The sequence below is a fragment of the Perognathus longimembris genome, chromosome 12 (genome assembly GCF_023159225.1).
Source record: "Perognathus longimembris pacificus isolate PPM17 chromosome 12, ASM2315922v1, whole genome shotgun sequence".
In the NCBI taxonomy this organism is placed as follows: domain Eukaryota; kingdom Metazoa; phylum Chordata; class Mammalia; order Rodentia; family Heteromyidae; genus Perognathus; species Perognathus longimembris.
The window spans coordinates 58447413-58460831 of record NC_063172.1 but is presented as its reverse complement, the minus strand read 5'-3'; the positions used below and the strand labels follow the sequence as shown (position 1 = coordinate 58460831).

The 13419-nt window shown below is 42.9% G+C and overlaps 1 protein-coding gene across 2 annotated transcripts in view; it reads left to right on the top strand.

Annotated features, from left to right (window-relative positions):
• The first annotated feature begins 2295 nt into the window (after positions 1 to 2295).
• Bpnt2 (3'(2'), 5'-bisphosphate nucleotidase 2) overlaps positions 2296 to 13419 on the top strand; it is a 30460-nt gene continuing 19336 nt past the window's right edge. The window contains exons 1-2 of one of the 2 annotated variants that reach the window (XM_048358474.1): positions 2296 to 2482; positions 2516 to 2970. In XM_048358474.1, the coding sequence (XP_048214431.1) occupies positions 2584 to 2970 (387 nt within the window). In that variant the 5' untranslated portion in view covers positions 2296 to 2482; positions 2516 to 2583. Of the gene's footprint in view, positions 2487 to 2515; positions 2971 to 13419 lie in introns of both variants that reach the window. The other variant, XM_048358473.1, reaches the window with a different exon arrangement.

Here is a 13419-nt window from a genome sequence, read left to right as displayed (position 1 = left end):
TGGTTCTTTTCTTGAATATGAAGAGAGACGTTAGCATCTAAAATGAATAAGGTAACATGCATATCCCCTAGGACCACTTAATCTGAAGTAGTTCAACTTTCTTTGTCATTTTCATGCTAGCATTCTGAAGAGTCAGAATTCATTCATGTCTGTCTACCTCTTTTGCTCATTTATTAAGAGCCAATAGCAAGAGCCTTTTATATTAAAGGCATGTCTGCTCCATGTCTCCATGCTAGTTGGCATTTCCGTGGAGGTGGAAAGAACATTCTGAATGTAATTAGAGAAAGATACACAAGTGCAACTGGATATAGTAAACTCTACCTCCCACTTCTTTTCATTTATTTATTTAATTTGTTGGTCCTGGGGCTTGAACTCAGGGCCTGGACACTGTCCCTGAGTTTTTACCTTCCAGGATTGCTCTCTACCACTTTGAGCCACAGCTCTACTTCTGGTTTTCTGGTGGTTAGTTGGAGATAAGAGTCTTCCACTTTCCTGCTCAGGCAGGGTTTGAATCTCCTGATCCTTATATATCAGCCTCCTGAATAGCTAGGATTATAGGCATGTGCAACCAAATATCTGCTACTTTCTTTCACTTTTTTTGTCTATATTTTTATAATCCTCTGCATCTGGAATATTGCAGGTTTTATTCTGCAACATGTGGAGATTGGAAGGTTCACCAGAAAGGAAAGGAAACCCGCCACAGGGTTCAGGCGGAAAGAAGTTTATTGGGGGGGACTGTTGGCCTGCATGCACAAGATGGAGGAATGGGGAGACAGAGGGGAAGGAAGAAGAGAAAAAGACAGAAAGAGAGCAAGAGAGAAAAGGGAAGAGAGCAGGGACTGTGTTGAACCAGATTGTATAGGAAAAGGTGGGAGATATGGCCAGGTGGATTAGATCTGACCTCAGAGAAGGAGGAGGTAACTGTCTCTAGGTGTGCCAGTTACCAGGAATTGAACCCAGGGCTTCATGCATGCTAGGCAAGTACTCTACCAGTAAGCCACATTCCCAGCCCCCTCAATGTTGATTTTATCTGTATGAATATATGCAAATTCTAGAGATTTCCCAATTTATAAGGAAGTATGAAGATCAGGCTATACAAATACAGCTTAGCAATGGATATTCAGAACTTCCGTGTAGTTGCATTTTTTTCAGGCAGAATAGAGTTTATTAGGAGAACTAAATTACTGACCCACACTTGAGCGTAGGGTATAGCTTATAGCAGACTGTACTTGCAATTTTTAAGGAGGTTAATGTTAAAGCTTACTTAAATGTTTCAAAAGTGATAAACAATACATTGGGCTTCATTTTGTTAATTGTATATAAATGTTTTAACATTTAAGAATGAAATTGTTAATAAGCTAAGCCCTACAAATACTTACAGCTTATTCAAATTTAATAAATATTCAGTAAATTAATAAGATTAGTGGGACGATAGACGGCTATTACTTCTGGGGAATATGTCTCTATTTGTGGCACACTTGGTGGGCATTTACTGACTCGGACAACCTTTAAAAAGCAAGTGGACTTCGGTAAGCCATTCTGCCCTCCTCTCCATCTCTAGGAGGAGGGAAGTACTACACGATCTTTGAAAGTGAGAAAAGTCTGGTGAGTTTGCACAGATCAAGGTATGCTTTTCCAGTTTTTTAGAGGATGATTTATTCTGGCGGGTGGAGGCAAACAGGAAAAATCTACACAGACACAGGTGGTTAGGTTACAGGATCAAGGTATGCCTTTTCAATTTCCTGTTTATTCTTGGATTTTTTTTTTTCTGGTAGGTCAAGGCAAAGGGAAAATACACACACACACACACACACACACACACACACACACACACAGAGGCGGTTAGGTTACAAGCAGGCTAGCAAAGTAAAAAGCCTCCACGGGCCTCCGCACTGTTTCCTGCGTGGGCTGCAGCTCGAAGCCCACAGCACTGCTCGGAAAACCCGAACAGCAGGCCACGCAAGGGAAGACCTGCCTTCAGCCCTGCAAGAGTACAGTGGGTGGGGGGGAGAGGCGGGAGCCCGCCCGGCCCCAGCCCGGGAGTGGAGCGTAAGGAGGCCACGCCCCGGGGGAGGAGCCGTGGGATCGGCCCCGCCCCTAGGGGGGAAAGCGTGAGGGGCTCGGGGGAGGTGCCGTGGGATAGGCCCCGCCCCGGGGGAGGAGCCGTGGGCGGCGGTCCCGCCCCGGCCTGGGGGAGGAGCGTGGGATCGGCCACGCCCCCGCCTGGGGAAGGTGCGAGGCTTGCCCCGCCCCCGCCCCGCCCCCTGCGTAACCCGGATACACACCCACGCTCCCCTTTCACCTCCCGGCCGTCGGCTAACGTGGAAGTCCGACTCGCCGGGGAGCGTTCGGGACCGCGTTGCCCCGGGGAGTCGGGGCGCGCGGGGACGGGCGACCGAGGTCTTGGGGGTGCGGCTCCCGGAGGGAGCGATGGGGCGCGCGGCCGCCGGGGAGCGGGCGCCGGCGTAAGCGCACGCGGCACCGGCCCGGAGCGCGGCGGCGGCGGCGGCGGCGGCGGCGGCGGCGGGCGCGGGGAGGCCTGAGCGGGCCACCGCCCGGAGCGCCCGGCCTCCCGCACGCACCATGGCCCCCATGGGCATCCGCCTGTCCCCGCTGGGGGTGGCCGTGTTCTGCCTGCTGGGGCTCGGCGTGCTCTACCACCTCTACTCGGGCTTCCTGGCCGGCCGCTTCAGCCTCTTCGGCCTGGGCGGCGGCGAGCTGGGCGCGGCGGGGCCCGCGGGCGCGGCCGAGGCGGGCGCCGTGGTGGACTTGCGCGAGATGCTGGCGGTGTCGGTGCTGGCGGCGGTGCGCGGCGGCGACGAGGTGCGGCGCGTTCGCGAGAGCAATGTCCTCCACGAGAAGTCCAAGGGGAAGACGCGCGAGGGAGCCGACGACAAGATGACCAGCGGCGACGTGCTGTCCAACCGCAAGATGTTCTACCTGCTCAAGACCGCCTTCCCCAGCGTGCAGGTGGGTGCGGGGCCCGGCGAGGGGCGCGGGGGGGGGGTGGAGGGGGACCCCGGGATCGCGCCCCTGCCGCGGGAGGGGGCTCCCCAGCTATTACATTTGTGCAAGGTCATGCAAGTATAACTTAGTGGAAGAGCTGGATAAAGATTTCAACGACGCCCCAGTGGCCAGGCCCGTGCTGCTCTGGAGAATCAACTTGGTGTTGTGCGTCAGCCATGACTACCCAGGACTGTGAGTTCTGGCTTTCGGGTGGGATTTGATGCCTAAAAAGGCTGAGGAAAAAAATGGATCGCGCCAGGTTGTTGGGTAAGTAAAGGAAGGGGATGGACAAGAATCCTGCAGGCCTGGGTGGGCTCTGCTGTGCTTTCATTAGGAAGGAACGGGGTGAAGAACTGTAAGGAATCTTACTGCAGAAATGGTCGTCTACAGAGCCTTTGGGGTCAGGGTCTTCTTAATTAAGACCTCCTTAAAGGCGTGTGGTTGGGACCCCAAAAGGAAGCATCTGGAAATGTGCTTCCCAGCCACTTCATTGCAGCCACGTATCCCCGCCTCGCACTTGATTGAAGATCTCTGTTTACATCAGAGAATGTAAATTAAATAACATTTACCTTCTCTTTGGTTTCTGGAGGAGTTGACATTTTCTTAAGGAAATCCAGACATTTTGAATCTGTTATTAATATTTCTGGAATTCATCATTTCCGTGGAATTGTCCTTGAGTGGAATGTACTTTAAAGATTTTTTTAAAGGATTGTAGTTGGGAGGAAGAGTTTAACATAATGTAGCAAAAGCTTATGCAGATGTGTTACCTACTAGTCGGTTTAGCTACTAGAAAGAAAAATTGTTTCCAGTGGAATTTTGTTAAATAAAGAGTGATTAGAAAACTCAAGCTTCTGTGGAGTGTATCTGACCTTTTATTGTTCTAGGAAGATTAGGAGACTATTGTCCTTGTAGAATTTTGTTGTGTGCAACCCTTCTAGTCTTGAATTCTGCCCTTCTTTCTTCACTCTTTGGTCCTTTTGCTTCCCCTCCCCCTTCTTTTTCATTATTTTTTTCCATGAAACATACCAGATGTGATTGACATTAACAGATTTTTTTCAGATGTCTTTTCAAACAAAACACTTGTGTATCTTCACTCTTTCTTTACTCTGCTTTACCATCACAAATAATTCCTACCTTTGTTTGCATCTAACAGTATATTCTAGGTGCCTGGATACTGGCTACATTTGATCATTCCAGCAACTTGAAGTAAAATTGATGCTCACTTTACAGATAGGATATATCTGAGTATAGTTGCCTGTATTGGTAGCTGTGAGGAGGATAGGAGGATCTTGGCCCAACAGCCCTGGCAAAAAGTACAAGACTCTATCTGAAAAGTAACTAAAGCAAACAGTGGCCTACTGGTGTGGCTTAAACGATAAAGCCCTTGCCTAGCCCTGAGTTCAACCCCAGAACTATTTAAAAAAAAAAAAAAGGCAATCTCTCCCCCCCCCAATCAAATGGGAAAGCGTGAAGTGCCTAAAAATCCAGTCTCCACAGCATAAGTTGGCTAGCTAGCTCTTCATTGTAAGGTCCACTCCTGAGGGCCCCATGCAGATGCCCCCCACCTGATTGTCTCCACCCAGTTACCTGAGTAACCCAAATACCTGGAGGCAGTTACTCCCCGCTTCCCCGAGGTCACATCCTAATCCAGCTGGCCACACCTCCCTGCCCCTGCCCTAGATAAGGGGGGTTGCCCCCTCTCTCTAGCCATGCAACACCTTGGCCACAGGCCCACCGTTCGGGAATATACTTTCTCTCCTGCCTGAATATCGTGTGATGTTCTCCTTTACCGTCTACCTACTTTAATAACTCGTATGTTCATTTTAGCTAGACCATATGAAGACTACTTGAAAGTTGTACTATAACTTCCTGGGAGTGAGCTGGAGGCACATACAGCTATAGAAGCTTAAAGGTACAAATACTGCATTTTAGCAAGCAAAGTGTGTGTCTTCGTGTATGTATGCATGTACTTTGAGCTTTATAACTCAATAGCGAACAAGAAAATAGGTGCCAAAGATAGTGCATAGCATTTTATTAAACATAAAGTTTGAGATTTGCAGATTTAAAATCTCTACCAAAATAAGAAATGACTTCTTGTTTGAATGTTTGAGTGTGCATCTTTAGTGTTCAGGTTGAGTTTTGATTAGAGGAAGTTATGTTTGATTTTAGTGGCAGAGTAGGGGTGGCATCATGTTGGCCTAGCTTCTTCTACCCTCTTTTTATTAGACTAGAGGCCACATGTTGCAGCCCTCTTAAGTAGATACTCAGATTCTTTTTCTCTTTTTCCTCCTCTCCCTAATGACCAGATGCACAACATTGAATGCCTAGTTGTTTTGGGAGCCTCACCTCAAAGGCTTTGTGAAGAAACTTAACCATATTCCACTTAGTTTATGTCATAATGGGAAATGACCATTGAGAAACCACAACTACTCTTGCAACAAAACATGTTCTATACAATGAGAGATGTCTATTTCCTCTCACTACTTTGATGTCTGAAAGTCTGAGCTTCACCAATTAATAGTCCTTCATCAGTAAAAGATATACCAGGCAGAATACTAGGGGGCAGTTTTGGCAATGTCTAGAGAAATTTTTGACTGTCACAGCCAGGGATTGAATCTTAGTTAGCATCAAGTGTATAGAGAGAAAACATACCAGAATGCATAATACAACCTTTATAAAAGAGAATTAATGTGGCCCGATTTGTCAGTTGATGCCCAGATGGACTTCAAGAGAAGTCTATACTGCCCCAAGAAAAGTCAAATTTGACCTTGGATTTCCCAGTCTTTCTCAAGTCTGGTCTTGGGAGTACCTTCAGGGCAGCTGGTCTCTTATTCCTAAGCATTGAGAATGCTTGAGATCAAAGTAGTAGTAACTGTAGCCATTTTTATGACATGGTCCCTGTATGCCCTTGTGGATAAATGATGAAACTGAAGGGTGAAGGTAGTTTTGTGGCCTGGATTTGTAGTAACAGAACAAATTTAAGATTACTGCTTTTATTTGATATGTACAGGACTCCATTTACAGGGATTCTGCCTTCAGGTTGTGTTTTTGACAGTGACTTACTTAAGGATAAAGCATAGTTGGTAGCAGAAAGTTGGGGCAGTACCTTTCTTGGTTTGTGGGATGGGAGTTTAACTCATCTTTTTCAACTGAAGTGATGGCTGGACAGTTAGGAAACACTAGTACGGCACAGAGAATACATTTGTTTGTGTCCTGTCTAGTTACCAGCGTAGGTCCTGGCCATTTAACTGCTTTCTCTTCTGTAAAATCAAGATAACTCTTAGTTGGTACAGACATAAGCACTCTATACACACACACACACACACACACACACACACACACACACACACACACACACACACACACACACACACACACACACACACACACACACACACACACACACACACACACACACACACACACACACACACACACACACACACACACACACACACACACACACACACACACACACACACACACACACACACCCTGGCCATTTAACTGCTTTCTCTTCTGTAAAATCAAGATAACTCTTAGTTGGTACAGACATAAGCACTCTATACACACACACACACACACACACACACACACACACACACACACACACACACACACACACACACACCCTGGCCATTTAACTGCTTTCTCTTCTGTAAAATCAAGATAACTCTTAGTTGGTACAGACATAAGCACTCTATACACACACACACACACACACACACACACACACACACACACACACCCTAGTTCATAGGAGCACTCCCAAGAGAGGTGGTAGCATAACAAATTCAAGTAATGCAGTGGAAATGATTAGGAAGGTAGATTGTGGTCTAGATCTTATTCCAAGCTTCAAGGAGTTTCAATTTGATCTTTAATACTGGCATACCAAAAAGAAGCCAGACTTAAGCTGATTTTTCTTGAGGCCTGTAATATGCCATACTCTGTTCTTTAGGTATCTGGAGATGAAGGAGACTAAGACTAGTGAGAGAAGACCAAACTCAAGTGGGGAAAGTTAAGCTTTTAGCAAGTAACTAAACTTATTAATGTCATTATTAATTGATCTGCAGAACAATGTAGGTTAAGTTGTTGTTTTTGCCAGTCCTGGGGCTTGAACTCGGCCTGAGCGCACTGTCCTTGGCTTCTTTTTGCTCACGGCTAGCACTCTACCTCTTGAGCCACAGCACCACTCCTGGCTTTTTCTGCTTATGTGGTGCTGAGGAATTGAACCCAGGGTTTCATGCATGCTAGGCAAGCACTCTACCACCAAGCCACATTCCCAGCTCTGTAGCCTTTGTTTTGCAGATAATGGAATTGAGAGTTTGGAAAGGCTAACCAATTTGCAAAGATTGCACACCTAGAAAACCACCATAGGCTCACTGTGATTCATTAAGAATTATTACACTCGCCCCCATCTTGATTCTGAATATAAGCAGTTTACGAGGAATAACAAAAGTGTACGCATAACTATGGAGTTTTGAAGGAATGGAAGGTCTAAGTGCATGTGCTTGGGGATAGTTTGGAGGAAGAAATGTGGATATTGGTAGGCTAAAGAGATTTCTTTAGGTGAGAGATCGTGTTCTTCAAACTAAGATTGTGTTTGTAGGTAAGATCTGGTAAAGGGAAAAAGAGTTGCATTAGAAAGGGGTCTTTAAAAAACATAAGCGCTTTTGGCTGGAAGTGTAGTTCAGTGGTAGTATTGGCTTAGCACCAAAAACTAAAAAGAAAAAGGAGGGTGTGGTGATGACAGGATGGGGGGGTAGGTTATGAGGGTCATTTTAGGCTTGTGTTGTGTTAGAGATGTCTGGTGTGTCCAGGGGAGAGGTTAAAGAGGTAACTGAATATATGTAAGTATAAGGTTGTCAAGAGACCTCTAAATTGGAAGTACAGTTCTGGAGTCATCTGTGGTGCCATGCTAATAGAAACTAGTTTGGACAGGATTGCTTAGGAAGAGCATATATGGGATAGGGGAAAATCAATGCCTAGGACCAAGGAAGGATAATGAAGACCAAAAGCATCATTTACCAAGAATAATAGCAGCCAATGTTCATTAAATGCTCACTTAGTGTTAAGGACTATACTCAATTTTACTTTTATGCCTAATTTGAACACAGGAAATCAATGATTAATCTCTTTGTTAAAGTTCTGTATACGTGTCATTGGCTATCTTTGTGAAAGCTTTCCTTGGGAGCGTGATGTGGAGGAAACAAAATTGAAAAGGGGGAAAGGAATAGAAACATTATGTAAAGACGTCCTTTAAGAAATTTGACTTCTAAGGAAGTTGGTAATGTTTTTGTGCATGTATGGTATATGGTATTTGTTTTTAAGATAATGAGACAGAGTATGTTCATTTGCTATAGGCATATGTTTGAGAAATACGTGGTTGATAATAAAAAACTTCTGAAAAGATGAAAATAAAATACTACAGATGGAGAGATGTTTGTGCACTTATGAAATAGTTACAAAATGTCTTCTCTATTGGTTGGGATTCTCCTGAGAAACAACTACTAGAGATTTATTATGAATGATTGGCTTGTCAGGAGTAGAGAGACTGAGAAGTCACAGTCGACAGTGTACAAGTTGAAGACCCAGGAAAGCTGGTTGTATGGTTGATCCATCCCAAGTCTGAAGGCATGACAACACAGAGCCAGTGGTGTATGTGAGGCAGAGGGCCAGAGAAGACTGATGGCTTAGCAGTCAGGCAGAAGAATGAGGATTTCCTTTTCCCTTCTGATTTATTGAGCTCTTCCAAGGATTGTTTGAAGCCTACTCAAGTCAGGCAGGACCAACTACTGATTTCACTGATTGAAATACTAATTTCCAGAGATACACTCATAGACACTTCCAGAAATAATGCATAGCCAAATATCTGGGTACCCCTTGATCTAGTATAACTGCCATAAAATTAACCATCACATCTATTATGTGACAGGTACTGTAAGAGGTAGAGGTTATTTCAGAAAATATGTTAGTAAATAATGATTTGTAGTGTTGAAGTCCTTCAGTCTCAAACCAACTGAATTACACTGATAGCATTGTGTTTGAAGCCCCTTTCTGAAGTCTGAGAAACAACTTTACCTAAAACACATGTGTATAAGTACATCCATATTTACATATGTACACCTAGTAACTAAAATACTAGTTGGCCTCTGGTGGGTCACGCCTGTAATCCTAGCTACTCAGGAGGCTGATTCAAAGCCAGCTCAGGCAGGAAAGTCTGTGAGACTCTATCTCCAATCAATCACCAGAAAACCGGAATGGGCACTGTGGCTCAAAGTGGTAAAAGTGGTAGCCTTAAGTAACTAGCTCAGGGACAGCGCGAAGGCCCTGAGTTCAAACCCCATGACTGACAAAAAAATAAAAATGAAAAATAAATAAGTCAGGTGCTGGTAGCTCACACCTGTAATCCTAGCTACTCAGGAGGCTAAGATCCAAGGACCGAGGTTGGAAGCCAGCTTGAGCAAAAAAGTCCCATGTGAGACTCTTATCTCCAATTACCACTCAAAAATGAAGTGGAACTGAGGCTCACAGTGATGTAGAGCTCTAGTATTGAGAACTAATAGAGCTCAGGGACAGCACTCAGGCCCTGAGTTCAAGCCCCACAACCAAAAAAATGGTCAATAAAATACTTAAATAGATAACCTTGGTATTCAGTAAGTTGATTATTGTGTGTGCTTAGGTTTGGTTTAACATACATATGAAACTTTTTTTTTTCATTTTCAAAATTAAAGGCTTCTCTTCTACCTGTCCTCATACCTAATAATGCCTTCTTTAAGCTGTGCTTCCTTTCCTCTTCAAACCTGCACCTAACATTTTATGTTTTTTTTCTTATTTTCATGTATTTTCCTTAGTTTCCAACTTGTAAGTGACGTAACCTCCCCGCTCCCCCCCCCGCCCACCCAAATTGTTACTCTATAGTTAAATTAGGAATAAGAGAATCAAACTAACTTGAATTACTTGTGTGCATTTCTTCTTGCTTTTAAGCTGTTTAGGAATATTTACTTTACATTAAAGGGAAAATCCATTAGCACACAAAGACTGAGTAGGCAGAACTAAAGCAACAGTCCACAAGTCTTGAAATCCTGACACACTCCAGAATAGCTGCCTGCATGCAGTGACAGTATGACCCCATTGATCTTGTTCATGGCAAGGAAGAGGAAAGATTAAAGAATTGATCTCAGCCTTATCCAGGATGTGCATCCACATTTTGTCCATATTTCACATTTTCTGTCCACATTTCATTATCTAGATCCTTTGTCATGTGTCTCTGACTGCAAAGAAGGTAGAGAAAACAGTTCACCATGTGCTCAGAAGGGAAAAGCAAACTGGAATGTGAGCAGTAGGTATGCATAGACAGGAGACAAGTTAAAGAGATCCTGGGAATATGGCCTAGTGGCAAGAGTGCTTGCCTCGTATACATGAAGACCTGGGTTCGATTCCCCAGCACCACATGAATAAAAAACAGCCAGAAGTGGTGCTGTGGCTCAAGTGGCAGAGTGCTAGCCTTGAGCAAAAGGAAGCCAGGGACAGTGCTCAGGCCCTGAGTCCAAGGCCCAGGACTGGCAAAAAAGAAAAAAAAAAAAAAGATTCTACATGGTATGTTTACAAATTAAGAAAGGAATACAGGAGGTTTCGACAGCTCCCATACATAGGTCCAAAATGAGGCATATGTATTAGTATTAGTAGAACTTAAGCTCATTTTGCAGTTTTCTGATTTCTACAAGCTTTTCATGTTACCCTGCAAAAATCTAAAAGCCTTATTTTTCATTACTGCCATTGGGCTCCTTTGGAAATGGGCAAGACAAGTATAAAGAAAGATGGTGATTTGTTGAGACTGTTGTCTATAAGTGGATGTAATGTAGGCTTTCTGTGAGGTTGCAGTTGATTTCTTACACTGACTTTCCCTGTTGAGGTCTTTGAAAGATAGATAGGCCTTTAGCATAAGGGAAGCAGAGTAAATGGTAGAAGCAGATTGTGGAGAAGATTCACCTTCAAAAATAACAGCAAAAATCTGGGCTGGAGGTGTGGTTCAAGTAGTAAGCAAACTTGAGAGAGGGAGGGAGAGGGAAAGGAGATTTTTTACTGAACATCTACTTTGGTATATACAGTATGATTGAGGGTTATAGTAATGAAGAAAATTTTCAGTAATCCAACTGTTTTGGAGAACTGATATAGATGATCAAAGTATATAACATGTAAACCAATAAGATCATTTTAGGTATTGCAGGCTTGGAAAAAGAAAACATGGGAAGACCTTCTGGAGGCCCTACTTTTACCCTTTGTAGTCAAGGAAGACCATAGGAGATACTGTCGTTTGAACTAAGATCTGGGTGATAAGACGTACTCTAAGATAGAGAAACCTGGGGAGTGGAATGTGTATGTGAGAAGGGTACAAAAAAATACCTTTGAGGCCAATGGTAAGTCTGGAGTGTAGGAAATAAGTTTGCAGATAGAGAGGTGCTGAATAGTTGTTCCTGGCATCAGATCATGTATAGATGATGATAAGGAGTCTGGATTTTATCCTCCTAATGAGAACCATTGGAATACTTTTAACTTGGAGTGACATGATCTGATGTAAGAAGAGGCAAGTTGGTTGATTGAGAAGGGAAGCTCTGGAAAGGAAGAAATTTTTGTTTTGTTCATTAATGTATTTTAGTGCCCCAAAGAGTTTAGTGTATGGTCCTCATAAAATAGGTGTTGAATCAATGAGTCAATGAGTCAGTACATTGTTGAGGGCTAAATAAGAATATATGATAGCTTAACTTTTTCCCCCCATAGGTGTTATGCACATGTACTTAAAATTGGCAAATAGATTTTTCAGGACTTATTCATTTTCTATGCATTGTTAGTTGAAAAGGGTTAAGGAAATACTTGCACCTTTTGAATTTAGCAAAGGCTGTATACCCTGGTGGGTTATGGATTTTCTTATTGGTAGATGGTAGTAGTAGTAGGTTTTAAAAAGAAGTTGCACAATAGACTGTGTAACTGTTAATGTTCTTGTCTTGCTCCATTTTTCTTCTTGATTCTCAGTGATCTCTCAAATTAAGTTCTGTCTGTTGCTAGTCAGACAAGGTATTGTTATTTTTGTAACCTACACTGCCCAAGATTTATGAAGTGCTTCAGCTTTTCTGAGACTCATTTATTATTAGTTTCTTTTGATGTTATTACGGAATTAATTCATCTGATGTATCTTATTCTGAATCCAGATTACTATAAGATAAAAGTCTTGATATCTGCATATTTTTCCCTTATTTAAAAATATGGTGACTTTCCTTGTTTTTTGTTTTTTGTTGTTTTTTTTTTCTGCACCATGTAAATTTTGGAATGGCTTTTTAAATTTGAAAAACAAAAACCTAAGAGTATTTTGATTAGAGTTTCAGTAAATCTGTAGTTCATTATGGGAGAATTGACATCTTTTAAGTCTTTCTATTAAAATTAAGCTTTCCCTTTATGTAGATTTGTGTTAGTGCCTTTTAAAGAAGTTTAATTCTCTTCATATGTCTCGCATAAACTTTATTTCCAGATAGTTTAATTTTTGTTATTAGCTTACACGATTTTCTTTTCTTTTTTCTGATGCCTGTCCTGGAGGTTGAACTCAAGGCCTGGGCACTGTCACTGAGGTGTTTTTCTTCGTTTTCTTTTTGTTGCTTTCTTCTCAAGACTATTATACTAGCACTTGAGCCACAGCTTCACATCTGACTGTTTTAAAGATACTTGAAGATAAGAATTTCACAGGCTTTCCTGCCCAGGCTAGTTTCCAACTATGATCCTCATGTCTGCAGATCCTCTTAGCCACTGGCCCAGCACATGATTTTCTGTTTTGAAAATTAAAAAATTTCTACCGATATGTACAAATGCAATTATGTATCTTAAATAGCAATTTTACTATATAATTGTAAATTGCTTTAATTTTTATTCAAGTTCTTCTTTATTTTCTCATTGCCCAGTTATCAGCTACGTTATGATTTTATTCCTTCTGTTTGGTTTTATTTTATTTTATTTTTGTACATCCCAACATACCTCCCTCCTCCTTCCCTGTAGCTTGCTATACTCTTTAGCACCCTCTGCACATTGTTCATAGAGGAGGTTATGATAGAAAGCAGATGGCTCTCTGTATTGTGGCCTCCAGGTCCCTTCACCATCTGGATTCCATTACTCCTCTGACCTCTGTCCCGTGCCTTTCTTGTTAGCTGACTCTCTAGCCTGCTTGCTTCTTTGCTGCCCTGGGAACATACCAGGCATACTCCTGTCATAGGGTCTACATTTGTTATTCTATGAGCTAGAATGCCAGGATTCATGCCGGGCTCCTTTTCTACAAAAGATTCCCTAGATACCCTCTTGTATTTATTTCTTTTTTTATTTTCTTATTTATTGTCAAAGTGATGTACAGAGAGGTTACAGTTTCATACG